Source organism: Maylandia zebra, linkage group LG10 (assembly GCF_041146795.1).
Source record: "Maylandia zebra isolate NMK-2024a linkage group LG10, Mzebra_GT3a, whole genome shotgun sequence".
NCBI lineage: Eukaryota > Metazoa > Chordata > Actinopteri > Cichliformes > Cichlidae > Maylandia > Maylandia zebra.
In genome coordinates, this window is record NC_135176.1 from 23,302,520 (window position 1) to 23,317,990 (window position 15,471).

Below are 15,471 nucleotides of genomic sequence, written 5' to 3' on the forward strand. Positions count from 1 at the left end.
TAACCTCCTAAACACATAATTTACTCACTCTGAAGTCATTAAATATTACAAAATATAAGTAAATATAAAGAAATGTTGATGGGTTGGGGTTTGTTTTTGTTTGGTTTTTTTTTGGGGGGGGGGGGGGGGGGGGGGGGGTTTGCCAGTAATGAATGAATGTTTTATGCAAGGTGAGATGTAACAAATTTAGCTGGATTTGGATTCACAAGGCGAAGTGTTATATACACATTTCCTCCTCTAGCCTTGCTGTAAAGTTGACTCCATGCGAATCCTATCCTCCTTAGGTCGGTGGAGGAGAGCTTCAACATGTCGGATGAAAGCGGCGGTCCAAGTCTGGGTGTGATTCGGAAGAAGAAGATAGCCATAGGTGTCATCTTCACGCTGTCCCCCAATGCTGAGGAAAACAGCCGCTTCCAAGATTTCTTCTTCTCTCACTTTCCACTCTTTGAAAGCCACATGAACAAACTAAAGAGTGCAATTGAGCAGGTAAGTTAAAGGGATGGAATTTCATTTGAGGCCAACTTTTTATTGCAGTTTTAAGTTCCTATCCACCTCCCTGAATGATGATGTAGAGATAAGTTTTCCTGCAAAATCTAATGCATTAACAATGACATGAATGGAACAAAACATACAAACCAGCACTGTTTGCTGCTGTAATGAGCAGAGCTGCTGTCAGATTGACCGGTCAATAGTCATGCCTTTTTATATCTGCGGTTCTGTTTACTGGTGTCTGTTGTTGGCACTGTAAGAGCTCTGGTAGATTTCCAGTGTTAGCCAGTCTTCTCCTTTACAAGTTCTTTAGTTTGACAGCTTTGTTGCCAAATATCTAAAAGTGCATGCGTGTTGTGTCGCTCTCAAGGCCATGAAGATGAGTCGGCGGTCAGCTGATGCCAGCCAGAGGGCTCTGGCTTACAGCCGAATGGTGGAGGGACTCAACGAATTCAGGTTGGACAACATATTCTATTTACTCACTTAAATATATAAGTGATCTTACAGAGTGTAGTTTCTCTCACTTTTTTAATTACAAGCTTTTGTTTTGAACACTTCTTAAAACAAAGCTGGGTTTTTTTTAGGAAGTGTTTATCCATGCAATAAGGGATGTTACATAACAGGGCAGAACTTAAGCATAAACCCTAGTAATAACTTTGAGTGACAAAAACAATGTATACAAGTGCTCATAGCTTTCTTAAAACAAAATGGTTGCATTGACACTGTAGGCTCTTTCTGTTAACCAAAGTCAGCTGTTTAATCAGTTTCAGTCATTTAATATACATTAATATACAATGTATTTGGGAAACTGATGCTTTTTTTCAACTTCTACTAGAGCTGGGCGATAGAACGATAACGATATGTATCGCGATATAACTTTTACTCGATAGAGAAATTAAGCTATCGCGATAGACCTCGCCGCTCTTGTCCTCTTAAAAAAAAAAAAAAAAAAAAAAAAAAAAGGTCAGCCGATCCAAATTCAGTAGCGCAGAGCTGAACCAATCACAGCCGCAGCGTCACGTCGCGTGACTTGCTACGTACAGCACAAGTGCCAAGCCGCACGTGTGTTTGTTTGGGAAGCAGCCAGCGCATAATGGAGGAAATGAGTGTGCCGACTAGAAAAATCAACCGAGCGTGACCGAAGAGAAAACCGATGATGGTTCCAATGCCGGAGAGATTGTCGAACGGAAGAGCCATAGAAGTTCCGTAGTGTGAAGGTATTTCGGCTATTTCAAGTCTGACAAAAAACAGAGTAGCGTGCACTGTAAATTGCGCCGAAAGCAAGTCTGGAAATACAATAAACTGGTGCATGCGTCACACTGTGCGCCACGTTATTGTTTCGGTGAAATGAATTTCTACAATACTGTTACTGTTAATTCTACTCTCTGCAGTGTTTAAATGCTTACATATACACACAGTTACTGTCCCTCCACACATACGACTCGGTTCTGCTTCTATGCCGCAGCTTTGTTAACTTTTTCCCACCGAGGCTTCTAGACTCCTGATTGGCCAACATTTCTGCACGGTTAGGAATCTAGCGCCACCTGTTGCTTTGGCATGTTCATAACAGCGTTTTCCTTCATTTCTGCCTTTATGTGTGGACGGGATTATTTTTTAAAACGAAAACGGAAAATCTCCGTTTTCAAAAATACCCGTGTACGTGTGGACGTAGCCTCAGTCTCTGACTGGAAGCGCTAATTCGTCATTCGGCTTTTGTCAGACTAAAGTAACTGTTAAAACTGTTTGAAAAGCTAAGCTATACAACAAGGAGAGATTGAGAATTTCCTTTTAGTTCTCAGTTTATTTGATATTGACAAAAGTTAGTCAGTTTTGTCTGTTCTTCTGTAAAACAAACTAAGATTTATTTTTAGAATTAATATTTTGTTTCTAAGTGGAATTGACAATTTAGTCTGTTTCATTTGTTCTATTTTGAAACTTAAACGCTTTAGCGGCTGCCTTTTGTGTAGTTTGCAATATTTGCCTTTATTTATCTGAAAAAGTCTCATGTTCCTTAAGTACATCTACCCTGTTGAACTTATTATGGGAAATAAATATTGAAAAACAAGCTGCTGATTATTTCACATTTTACTTGTGAGCAACGGCACATTTAAATCTTACAAATATAGTTATTTGGCTTATATCGTGATAGATATCGTTATCGCCTGAAATGAAAAAAACATATCGTGATATGAAAAAATCTCATATCGCCCAGCTCTAACTTCTACAAAATAAAACTGGATGCAAAAGGATGCTCTGAATCTTGCATCCATCTACACATCATGGGACTTGGCCCATCTTATTTAAACATATTTAAATCATTTTATTTTGGAGGCTGCAAACTGCAGAGCCACTGACCCAGCTCCACTTCGAGGTTCAGCCCTACATGAATACTGACAGAGGAGATCTGGACTTGGTCAAACTTACTGGCATTGAGCACCACTTATTTTGTTTTCTGTTATTGAGGCCATGTAGGCATGATAGGCTGCAGGAAAGTAGCTGTGAAGGAATGGAAAAAGAGGGGTAATATATTCCTCTGTTTAGGAGACAAGGAACTGCTGCGTTGATGAAGGAAGGTACTCTATAAAAGAGGCAGTCATTGTTATATATTCTGCAGAGACTCAACATTTACAAGGAATCAGATGACACAGATTTATATCAAAATAGTTTATCAGACTTTTTTTTTTTTTTTTTTTTTTATCCAAAGCTGCTGTTGGCAAAGTCACGATGCTTTTGCAAAGTGGGTCACCAAGTACTGGTATCCATTTTTATGCTGGTGCCGACATTTGGTCAGCTTTAATTACCTGAGAAGTATTTTATATGCGTCTTTCATTCCAAGCTTGGTTTGTTAAGCTAGTGGGTTACTAGGGTCCTCTTTCAACATCAAGCAGGCAGAGAATGTGAGTGTGAGACCTGGGGTTTACCAGCTAGGGTGGCTTGCGTTGAAAATACATGTGACATTTAATATTTACTGGCTGCAACAGCGAGTGTCATAGTTTTACCTTGTGAGTCTTTGTTTATGCAATCTCCTTGGAAAAAAAAAAAGTTCTGGGAGCAACAAATGTAGCGGGAAATGGGTTAAAGGTCATTTGTAAACTGAAATCTGCATTTATTTGCATATAAATGCACATTTGCTGTTTTGGCCTTGACCAAATCAAAGTTGTTACTTTGTTACTGCAGCGCACACAGGAGGCCTTTGCTTTGGTGCTTTGACTAATTTTAGGCAGGCTTATTTGATCACGGTTTTAGAAGCTACATCTCAAATTATGCATCACTGCATACTTTGTTGAGAATTATTTCTTTAGACCTTTTAGAAACATCGGTTCCAAGAAGGATTCTGTCTTTATTTGTGATGACATGAGTTATGAAATCATAAATTTGTGATTATTGGCCTGTAGGATTGTTCGGTATGTCTGTCTGTGTGTGGGTGAGACATGCTTGCCATTATTGTGTGACTCGTAAAATGTTCGACTTATATAATGTGCGTGCGTGTGCCCACCTGCTTGTCTCTGCCACCACTTTCACTCTCCACATACACACTGGCACGCAGTTCCCTGTTTGACGTCCCACTCATTGCTGCAGTCACACGCCTGCTGACAGCCGGCCTCAGCAACCCAAGTCTCCTGAGTGTCAGCCCTATCTATCTCAGACAACTGGTCATGAGCACCAGAATAGTAAATATATGCAAGTGCCAGGAGGAGGAATGCTGATCCCCTGGACTCACTAAATAGCTGCAAAACCACCTTCAGATATAGACTAAATATAACAGTAGTCACTTTTGCCATTAAGTGGTTTTGACTTAATGGAACATTGCAAGACGTAACTGGACGAAATGCCTTTCTGTGACGCTGACGTGGCTTCAGCATAGCTGGAGGGTGGGCACGCGCACACACCCTGCATGTTGGCAAAGATAAGGTTAGTAGAAGCATCTGGACATAAATGTCACAGCAGACTATATTGGGGTTATGCCAGAATTTGCGGGTTAAGTTCGAACAGGATTTCTGTGCAAAGCAAAACACCTAACACACCGGAGTCTTAATTCTCATTCGGGCACACATACAGTGAAGTTGGGAAGGTTTTTTTTAGACACTGAAATTGAGTGTCAAACATAAAGCCGTATGTCCCTGAAACTTTCTAAACAAAAAATACATAAATAAGTAAGAAGTCCCTTGAAGCACTTGGGTAAAACTCCCCCAGAAACTGAAATTTAAAGTCGGTAGGTTGGTTCCATAGATGATATTGACAAAGTGAGCTGACATGACAGTAAAAGGGCAATCAGTGCTCTTAAAGTCTACCCTGCCTCCATTCTAGTTTAGCCTTAAGCATCTGAATAATGGTGGCAAAGAGTTTTCCCTGTTTGTATAAAGGTTACTCCCACAACCAAAAATCTTATTATTGGATTTATAACATGTTAGTCTCTATAAACGGCTTAACTAACAGTATTTATGATGCCTCTTAAAGTCAACTTATGAAACCAACTTAATGAGGGCAAATGCTTGGACTGTCACTCACCATAGTGAGGTAATTTATATCTGGGTCCTCAGCCCGACACAACAGTTTAATTCCACATCACAGCCGTGCACTTTTAATGTTCACCTAAACAGCTGATGCGTGGAGGCTGAAGCTAGATTTCCCCACTCATCTAGTGCCGGCTTGGCCTCAGACCTCTTTCCAGTGGCAGGCTTTCAGTAATGTACACCAGACACCGGGAACAAGTGGGGCTTAGGAGAGGCCGCAGGAAAAAGTCAACCCGTTTATAATACAGGAGTGAATAAAGTATTATTAGTTCATTTGATGCCACAGTCAAATGATGGATGATCTTTGCTGCCCTGCAAACAAGAAGACATAATGAGATCTGGAGATGTGTGTCTGATTTATTCCAAGTTCATTCTGCTTCACCGATTGATCGTTGATCTTCTTGCTATTATCACACATTTTATCTGTCAGACTGTTACCTAACGCTGTGATGTTCTAGTTTAGCACTAGTTTAAAATGAAATCTATAACACTAAAGGGTCATCTAAAGCAACACTTAGCTCTTTTTGTTTTGTTTATAACAACTAAATATTTGGCATCTTTCTATTTTAACATTAGGAACTCTTGAAACTTAGTTTTGTAGACATGGATTAAGCTGGGAGGTCTTCACTGAGTTTTTCTTTTAGTTGAGGATTAGTCAAAATCCACATGTAGGAAAGTGGCTGTTTGTCACTCTGAGCTTGGGTTTAGGGATGGATTTATTAAAAATCTTACTTAAAAATAGATCTGCGTGGCAGTGCTGTTAAATTCACCTAGAAACAGTGAGGCGCTAAGTTGTTTTCTTTGGAAAATTACGCAATCCTAAAATAGCTTGATCACCAGAATACTTGACCTGAAGTGAATGTCACTTCCACTGTGTGACACCTGTGTTTTCTCACAGCCTGCGTCACTCCTGTCACCGGGTTCATGATAGGTCAGAGAGGTTGTGAGTTTACTGCAGAATTAACCGTGTTTACAGCTGTCCCGAAGCTTCCAGTAAGACTAAATCAAGAAATCAGGGCGGGGTTTTATTGCTTATCAGTAGAACCTACAACCCTTGTGACAGATCAGCCGAGCTGATGGCAGATGGTTAAATCCATTTCAGTTTCCTTGACTATGCTGCTGTTTTAGCTGAAGATTGCAATTGTATTATAGATTCAGGTAATTTGTTTGCAGCAGAACTAAAGTAAGCAGAAAACTTTCTACAGAGCACCTCATCACCTGATAGAAACTGACAGCACTTTTTGTTTTCTTATCTACTGAAAACTGCTCTTTTAATATGGGGGGAAATGGATTTGCTATTTCAAACCCTAAAGCAATGATCTGCAGTCCATATTTTAACCATGACTAAAAATTCCTGATTTTCCACATTCCTACGTCTGCAGAGATTCCCTTCTGCCTCTGTGTCAAAGCTTGGCCTCTGGCCGAGACATGCTCACCAATTCACCCCACGCTCCATGGAAACTCCTGTCCTTCTCAATGGACAAATGCCCCAGCCGAGCCACATACAGATGCATATACACCCACACACTGTACAGACCAAGAGACAAAGTTGGGTGTGTGTGAGGAGGAGAGAGAGGGTGCACGCAAGGTCGTCAGACTGTTACAAACACAGATACAGCAAGGGTCTCCTATGGCCTCAGTGTAGACAGCGAAGCTCTGTGAACTGAGATCTCTTTTGTTTACCCCAAGAGACAATAACGTCCCTGTTTTCTCTCTGTCTGTTTTCTCTCTTTCTCCTTGTTCCCTTTCATTTGGACTGTCCATGGCCTCCCCCTCTTTCATCGCTCCCTCCCTCGCTGTACCTCATCTCCAGGATGACCATCTGTGACCTCTACACCATGCCCCGAGTGGCCGAACCCGTCTGGTTGACTATGATGTCTGGAGCATCAGAGAAGAACCAGCTCTGCGGTCAATTCATGAGGGAGCTTTCTCTGCTGATGGAGCAGGCCTCCAAGAACCAGTTGAGTGTCTCCCTATTCTTCCACCTACTTCACTATTAGTCAAGGAATTTCTATAGATGGCACACAGATTTAGTGAGTCCATGATGTTGTGTCCTAGACTAAGACAAAGATGCGAGGTGCACAAAATATATATACATGTCGCATCTTTCTTTTCTTAGCAACAGAAATGGGGAACATGCAGATTTCCACACACACTTAACTATTCATTCTCTCTCCCTCATACTCCTTTGTTATGTTTAATTGCACACACAGACACTGACACCCTCTTTGCATCTATTTGTCCGTTTTAAAAAGTGCTGTGAATGAGAAGATCCCTGCCAGTCTCTAATTGCTTATTGTTGCTATTACAAAGCCATGTCAAACCACTGCTAATTGTGCACGTATGAATTGGTTGCAGCGCTTTTATTGAACATAGCACCCATATTCAGCAGAGTTAATTAAAGCATCATTCACTGCACTGAACTGAGGTGTTGCATAATGTTTAGTAAGGTGGTAAAAATGCCTTAAAATGTTTTATCAGATCTTAATTAGAGTAACACCACAGTGGAAGTGTTCACACAGTTGAAAATATTAAAACTGTGCTTGAGAGTTTTTGTTTTTTTAATTGTAACTTTTTCTGTATTTTTTTTTTAATTAATTTGTCATTTTATCTTCTATAAACTCCATATCAAAATCTACAACTTCACTGATTTTGTTGAAAACCAAACTATATTTTACTTTTTCGTATATTTTTTACATTCAGTCATTTATACAAATTAGACCAATGAGAGAACATAGATAAAGGCAGATTATCATTACTGTACTACATGAGCCATGGATTTTAAGACATTTGGGACTTTTCTCGTGTTCTCTAATTTCCAGCATGCTCACTGAACTTAAATAGACAGTTTTTTCCCCCCTAAGTAACCAGTTTCTGTATCAGCATCACCACTTAGCTGAAGTCAGTGTTTCCACCACTACTGCAACTACCTCTAAGTGCTGTTGACTCTTGAGTGAAGCGTCATGTTTCCCTGGGAACCAGTGCTTTTACTGTATCACATCACATCTTTTATGAGGCCATCTCATCAGTGCTCCCATGACTGATGGTTCTGATAATTCCAGCAGTCCCGGCACGCGATTGAACTCTGCTAACATGACAGAGTTGAGTCATGAGACAGGAAGGGAAGTAGACACTTGTGGTCAGAACTGAGAAGTGAATCATGCTCATGGAGTGTGTGTGTGTATGGGTGTTTCGCTTAATGTGTACAGCTGCGTCTGTTTCAAACTAAGGATTTGTGTTTGTGGTGTCCAGTTCAACAAGAAAGAAATGACCAAGGTTTTCCAAGTAATGACAGCACATTTGACCTTACTGAAGTAGGTCAGGAGAGAGACTGAGAGAGAGAGAGAGAGAGAAAGGCAATTTCTGGACAGATGGTAATCATCGAGGGTGATCAGGGCGATATGGTCGTAAGCTGTGCCCATAGCATGGCAGCATGGTGGTTAGCGCTATTGCCTCACAACAAGAAGGTTAAATGTGTTGAGTTTAAATGTTCTCCTAGTGTCTGCGTGGGTTCTCTCTGGGTAGTCTGGCTTCTTCCCACAGTCCAAAAACACGCAGTAGGATTAGGTTAAGTAGGACATCTAAATTGCCCGTAGATGTGCATTTGAGTGTGAATGATTTTGTCTCTTTGTGTTACCCTGCCTCCCGCCCTATGGAAACTGCCCCCACAACCCTGAATTGGATAAGTGGAAGAAAATGGATGGATCGTGATCATGCACTGATTCCCTCTTGATTTATTCCCCCCCCCCTTAGATTCCTTCCCGCATTATTGACAGCGATTCTGACCAATCATCTGGCTTGGGTGCCCACCGTCATGCCAAATGGGCAGCCTCCAATCAAGATCTTCCTTGAAAAGCACTCCTCCCAGAGCGTCGACATGCTGGCAAAGACGCATCCCTACAATCCTCTCTGGGCACAGCTAGGTGAGACGGTCAAAGACAAACACACAGGCAGAGAGACCCAGATGTGCCTTTGCTTGTTGTTAAAGCACCTGGGTGGAGTGAAAGTAAAACGTAACACCTGTGTTTGCTCTTTATTTTCACTGGAACATTGTTGCCATTGTTAATCATTACAACTTGAAGACAAGTTATGACTAGACTATGTTCGCTACCTGCAGCTTTAAATCTGAGTAAGCTAGATGTCTGTGCATCATCCTAAGAGGTGTAATGCAGACATTGTCTTTTAAGTCATCTCAGAAGCAGCGGTCATTCCAGTCCACATTGCATGTGTAATATAAATACTGTTTAAAATTGTAATAACTTGAAGTGAAAACTGGGTACACTGTTAAACTCTCCCTGATTCATGTGAAAAGCACTGCGTTGTTTTACAGAAGTTGAACTAATTGAAGTACTGAGATTTATTAGTAGTTGGCTATTATGTAAAATCCTATAATAAATTTTAAAGGGAAGTCTTAATGAGTCCTCATTTTTACTCATGTGACATGGAATGTAATTAGAAAGTGAGTTAACACTGACACCTAGTGTTAACAGCTGAGAGCTGCAAACAGTCATATGTAAAGAGAAGCGTGAAAGAGATACACACCAACAATACTGTACTTGGTTATGGGTGTTTAAGTAAACAATAAAGAAGAAAATATGATATTTTTTACTCTCCAATAAAACTTGTATTCAAAATATACATTTCCTGTCTGAGATTAGGGAAACAACGTAAAATTATAAAGCCAAGAAAATATGGAATTAATTAACATATTTGTAAAAATGACTGTTCTTTTATCTTTTTGTAGGGGACCTGTATGGGGCTATTGGCTCCCCAGTTCGGCTGTCAAAGACTGTAGTAGTTGGCCGCAGACAGGAGCTTGTCCAGAGACTCCTTTATGTCCTTACCTACTTCATTCGCTGTTCTGAGCTGCTGGAGACGCACATGCTGGACAGTGCTGAGGACGAGGCCATTGTCATGCCCGGCTCCCTTATAACTACCTCCCTTAGAAAGGGCGAGGTGGAGGAGTCTGATTATGTCTTGGTTACCGTCCACAAACCCAGCGGAGACTACCTATCCCAAGGGGCCCACAGTCAGCAGACTGAGACAGAAGACAGCATCTACCCTTCAGACAACAGCCTGCAGAGCAGCACATTCACAGACAATGAAGTGGAGCACAGTGCTGGAGAGCCACCCAACGAGGAAGAGGAGGAGGATGAGGATGAGGAAGACAGCAGCGAGAGCCAGGGATCGAGGAGCAGTGTGCTTCAGGCAGGACACGGCCAGGGCACAATTCCCATTAACAGGATTGCAGAGGTGGCAGAAGCTAAGGATGTGTGCAAGGAGTCTAGCAGCCGACTGTTCACAGAGGCTCGAGTGGAGACGGTGCTGCACGTCGGCTTGGCTTCCACCAGGGAGCAGGTCTGTGTGCTGGATACAGAGACCAAGGGTGACCTGAAACCTATTGATCAATCCATCCCCACAACCCTTGGATCAGATCCATCCTTACCTGTTCCCACAGAAGTAAAAAACTGTGGGTTAGATGCTTTAATTAATGCAGCATCTGGAAACCAGACCACTAAAGTGCTCCCTGCTCGGCCGTTGGGGATGCATTTGGAGAAGAAGCCTCCAGATAAGAACCTGATTGCTGGAGTATCAGTGATACCGGGAAACTCTGTGATAGGGCCCATGGCTTTGACTCTGCCAGAAGACGAAGAGCCAACAACAAAAGTGACTTTTCTCATTGGAGACTCCTTGTCTCCTGAATCAGACACAGAGAGCCGCGGAAGGAAGGTGGAGGAGGACTACAAGAAACACATGCTGCAGCTGCAGCAGCCATCACAGCATCAACGAGGACAGCATTATCAGCAGCAACCGCAGCAGCTGCAGATGGGAGCCGAGCTAAAGACCAGCTGCACCAGAATGTCAGAGGACCAAACCAAACAGACCAAGGCAGTTTCCACCCTGCAGCGGGTACAGAGCAAGATCTCCCAGTGGGACCTGAACTGTAGGGATGATTTTGATGATTATTTCAACCCTGGGGAAACTAGGACTATAGATAATGTTGCCAAACAACATGAAGCCAGTAGGAACAAGGACTCGGTGGACTTTTCAGCGGCTTCTCGGTATCATGAACTAGGGGATCTTGGCTTTCACAGCAAGGCCAGGGTGCAGGGTTTGGGCCTTTGTTTAGGTCCAGGTAGTGGAGAGATGCAGTCATGCAGGAAGGGAGAGAGGTTGTTGGATATGGAGAGGAGGTGCAGGTGTGAATCTACAGACTCTTCTGACATCTGCGTCTGCAGGGGCTGTCCTGCTGAGCAGGACAAAGATCTTGTGTTATCAGTCCCCGTTCCCCAGGATGCAAGGAGTAACAGCAAAGAGGACCAAAAGCACAAATCAGCGCCCATCAACGACTGGGAAATACCACGCAATGAGAGCTCAGACAGTGCGCTGGGAGACAGTGAGAGTGAAGAGACTGAGGACTGGCAGGAGGAAGTTCTGGTGCCCTTTCCCGGGTGAGTAGAACTTGCTCAAAAACGTGTTTTTGTTTTCAGCAATAGCTGATTAGTTGTTGAGAAATAAAAACTAAAACTATCCACAAAATGTGAGATAAAATAAACAAATTTCTCATGTCATGTTTCATCGACAGGTCAAAGCTGGTGGAGAACTACTCTAAGCCAAGCATTGCTAATTTTGGCCGGTCTCTCTTTGGAGGCTACTGCCCCACCTATGTGCCAGACTTTGTACTGCATGGGATGCCCAGTGACGAGAAGCTACGGCAGAACCTCATGACTGAATTAACCCATGCAGTTCAGGTAAAGACTGGAAGGACTTACTCTTTAAGGAGCCACACGTTTTCCCTGCATAAACAAAAAGCTCAATGGTGGTGTCATACCCAAAAAGGAGGCTTTGCAGCATCAGGGAGTGGGCAGCCTGAGATCATGCCAGTAGTTAAACTTGAACTCTACTTTTCAGCTGGAAAATGATTCTAAGCACACAATTAAATCCAGCAGGAAGTCACTAAGAAATTAAGAAAAAAATGGAGTTGACTTATGCATGTTTGAGAAGTAATAAAATAGAAGACTGGGTCACGTTATGGATATTCGTGCTTTTTGTGCTTTCTATGTGTATTTCATTGGTTTAAATGGCCATCCTTATCCTCCTGTAGCATCCAGTATTGGATGAGCCCATAGCCGAGGCCGTCTGCATTATAGCAGACACAGACAAGTGGACAGTGCAGGTGGCGAGCAGTCAGAGACGAGCCACCGATGTCAGCAAGCTGGGGAAGGAGGTCCTGGTGTCCAACCTGGTGTCCAGCTTATTGCAGTCTACTAACCAGCTTTACAAACTCAACGTGTCCCCCAACTTTGTACGCTAAGTCTTCATCTTTCTGCTTTAGAGTCAAGATCATGTTGACCCCTAATAATTTGTGTGTATACAGTAAATAGCACTTATATTATTGCTTATAAGTCATGCTCCATGTGTTGTTCCTCTCCTCTTCAGTGTATAATGCACCTTGAGGACCGTCTGCAGGAGATCTACTTTAAGAGCAAGATGCTTGCTGAGTATTTGAAGGGCCAGACCAGAGTCCACGTGAAAGAACTGGGCATGGTTTTAGGGTAAGCCCTTTACCTTTTTTCTTATTCCGACTTTGAAATGTTAAAGTTTGTCTGTGTAAAGGTTCATCTGCACCCATTTCAGACAGTTGTTTTCATCATTACAGCTAGTGACTTGGATACTCCAATCTTAAAAAAAAAAAAAAAAAAAAAAAAAAATACAGGTCTTGAATAAATTTCCCAGGTGAACAACAGTGTAAACCTTTAATCTAACTTTTATTTATTATTTTATTTGGTATCTTTGCAGAATCGAGTCCAGCGACCTCCCCTTGCTAGCTGCCGTGGCCAGCACTCACTCCCCCTATGTTGCCCAGATCTTACTATGAAACAGTACTGGCACTGAGGTCTCCAACAGTTCGCTTCCTGGGGAGGTCGGTCAGAGCTGTGCGGTGCCACCCGGCCCCAGAAACGGGCCGTCCACGCTCTGCTGCTGACTCTCTACATGGTTTCCTGACCCGCGTGTCTGTGTGGCACAGGTCTTTATGGACCACAGCCAGAGCTGACGCTTAAACTCATTGCTGCTATTTCAGAGCAATGATGACGTTGAACCACAGGGTGGAGTTGGAGACCACAGACCCAGAGATGGAGCGAGGCACTGCGGATGAATGGAAACATCCCTGAGATGACCTTCTCCTGTCGTTGTTTGAATGTTTTTAAATAGGACTCTTTCATTTTAGGACACAAAAGCCAAAGACTTTAATTTTATTTTTCAGCTGAAAATGAAAATCTAAGGGTGTCTATAGTGTAATAACAATGGATTTGTTTCTTCATCTGCTTTCTCCCCCCCTGTACAATCTTAAACCTGGTCATACGAAGTGATGAATAACATGTTTAAATGAAGCAGGCGGATGATTTTAAACTTTCCTTTGAGGTAAATATCACTTGGAAGAGAACTTTATCAATCTCATGCCAATTAAGTCTTTTTGTTTATCGTCAGGACTTTGTTTACAGGCCAAATTTCCCTGAGTTAGATCAAAAGATTTTGCTTTTTGTCAAACTGCAGTGCCCACCTGACTTTTTGTTTTGTTTTTGCAAACTTGTTTTGAAATGGCGAATTAAGTGGCTATGACATTCTTATCACAGGTACAGCACTACCTCAGATCTTCATATGGGCATGTGGCTAACCATGTACAGCCGCCCCATAGAAAACCCTGAGGTACTTTCTAAGCTATTTTAATCATAGGAATGTCAACTGTGCAGACTCTATGCTGTGTTCTCATAAAATTTAAAAAAAAAAAGGGAAAGGCTGTGTAATTCCTTAAGATGATTGATTCACACAAAAAAGGAAGAAACTTATTTTTGCGTCAGAATGTGATTAAATGGGGTCCCTTTATACTGTGGAAAAGCTAAACCATGCATTATCTACATCTATTTTACAACCAAAAAAGAAAAAATGCTGAAATATTTTCACACTTTTATAGCTTTGCGACCTTTATACGATGTTTACGGCGTTGATGTTTGCTGCAATGAGAGGAATAGAGGAACACAGTAGGCCTTATAGTGGATATGTATATGTCAGCTGACACTATTCTCAAGCTTGTTTCTATTACAGTTAGACTCACAAAATACAAAACTATAGTAGGACACGTTTTCCTTTTGTTTTCTTGGCATTGACAGATTTTGGTTGTTATGCAGTACAAGCAGGGTGCGATTTGTTGAGAGTAAAAATGCAGGCTTAGATTTTGTGGAATCTGGGACACTTTTTTTTTTTTTTTTTTAATAAATAAATCTTGAATTGATGGGAAAATGTTAACATGTTCACAAACTGCCCGAATCAGAGAGAGCTTCACATATTTTCTAACTATAGCGTACTTTTTATCCAGCACCTTGGAGGCAGTGGGACAATTTTTGAACTTCTGCAAATCTCTAAGATGAAAATATTGTTTGAGCTTGTTAATGGAAGCGCAGTCTAACTGCATTCTCTGAAAGCAGCACTCTAACCCTGGGAATTCCACAGTGTGTGTGTGTGTGTGTGTGTGTGTGTGTGTGTGTTTGTTCAGCCCAAATCGCACCCTGGGTATAACCCAAGTCTTAACGGAAAAGTGGCATAAATGTATCGCAGGCTTCTGGAGAGCTCGTTTTTGCTGTTATAATTGATATATACAAATATGCTTGTTACTGTATTTGAAGATACTCCGCTATATCAGCCTACTTTTTTTTTCTTTTTTTTTTTTTTTTTTGTACAAACCAGCCATTATGTTTAAAGGGTATGGATTTATATCTCCTTTTCCCTCTTTGTATATGGATAAATTATTTAGTTGCCTGTGTTTAAGTGTAACGGTTTGTGTAAACTGTACATATTCAAGTTTATTTCCATGTATTTGTACAGAATGTCTTTTAAAAAATTGTCTCCTCGAATTTATTCTTTTCCCAATTTTATGGGAACGTTGTGCAATAAAGATGCTGATGATGAAAATTTCCGTGCCTCTCTGGGAAAGTTTTTCTGTCTCCGAATTTAACGGACAGTTAGTTGACATGACCCCGTGTTTTTGGTTGGTTTACAAGACATTACAAAGTGGCTTTCTGTCAAACCACAAGCCTTTGAGTCACTGGCGCAGCTCCAGCTTTACGTTTCATCACATCCTTATATTGTGGTTTCTTCTCTCATTCCCCACAAACACTACATAATAAACTATTCCATGACTGCATAATTATGTGTAAACTGGTTTTAGCTTTTAAGGAAAGCCGTCTTTCATTTTCTCTTTCTTATCATATGAGCAATACAAATTATGCGTCATTTTTTTGGGGGTTGGTTTTTTTGGGTCTGTTTGTCTTACACAGACAGTGGATCTAAATCAGGGCAGACTCTACAACAACAGCACTTTTGTTAAGTTTGGCTGTCAGCAGTCACCATCTGGCTTACACGTTGTACCCACCTTTGAATTTCCCACCCTGAAGCTGTCTGCCACTCCACC

General features: G+C 41.7%; 1 protein-coding gene across 4 annotated transcripts in view; it reads left to right on the forward strand.

Moving 5' to 3' along the window:
* Positions 1–14,974, forward strand: part of fnip1 (folliculin interacting protein 1) — a 40,775-nt gene extending 25,801 nt beyond the window's left edge. For all 4 annotated transcript variants that reach the window (XM_004561751.4, XM_004561752.4, XM_012922029.5 and 1 more), the window contains 9 exons: positions 285–486; positions 860–945; positions 6,817–6,963; positions 8,757–8,926; positions 9,748–11,455; positions 11,590–11,755; positions 12,109–12,309; positions 12,444–12,559; positions 12,804–14,974. In XM_004561751.4, the coding sequence (XP_004561808.3) occupies positions 285–486; positions 860–945; positions 6,817–6,963; positions 8,757–8,926; positions 9,748–11,455; positions 11,590–11,755; positions 12,109–12,309; positions 12,444–12,559; positions 12,804–12,882 (2,875 nt within the window). In that variant the 3' untranslated portion in view covers positions 12,883–14,974. The remainder of the gene's footprint in view (positions 1–284; positions 487–859; positions 946–6,816; positions 6,964–8,756; positions 8,927–9,747; positions 11,456–11,589; positions 11,756–12,108; positions 12,310–12,443; positions 12,560–12,803) is intronic.
* Positions 14,975–15,471: the final 497 nt, after the last annotated feature.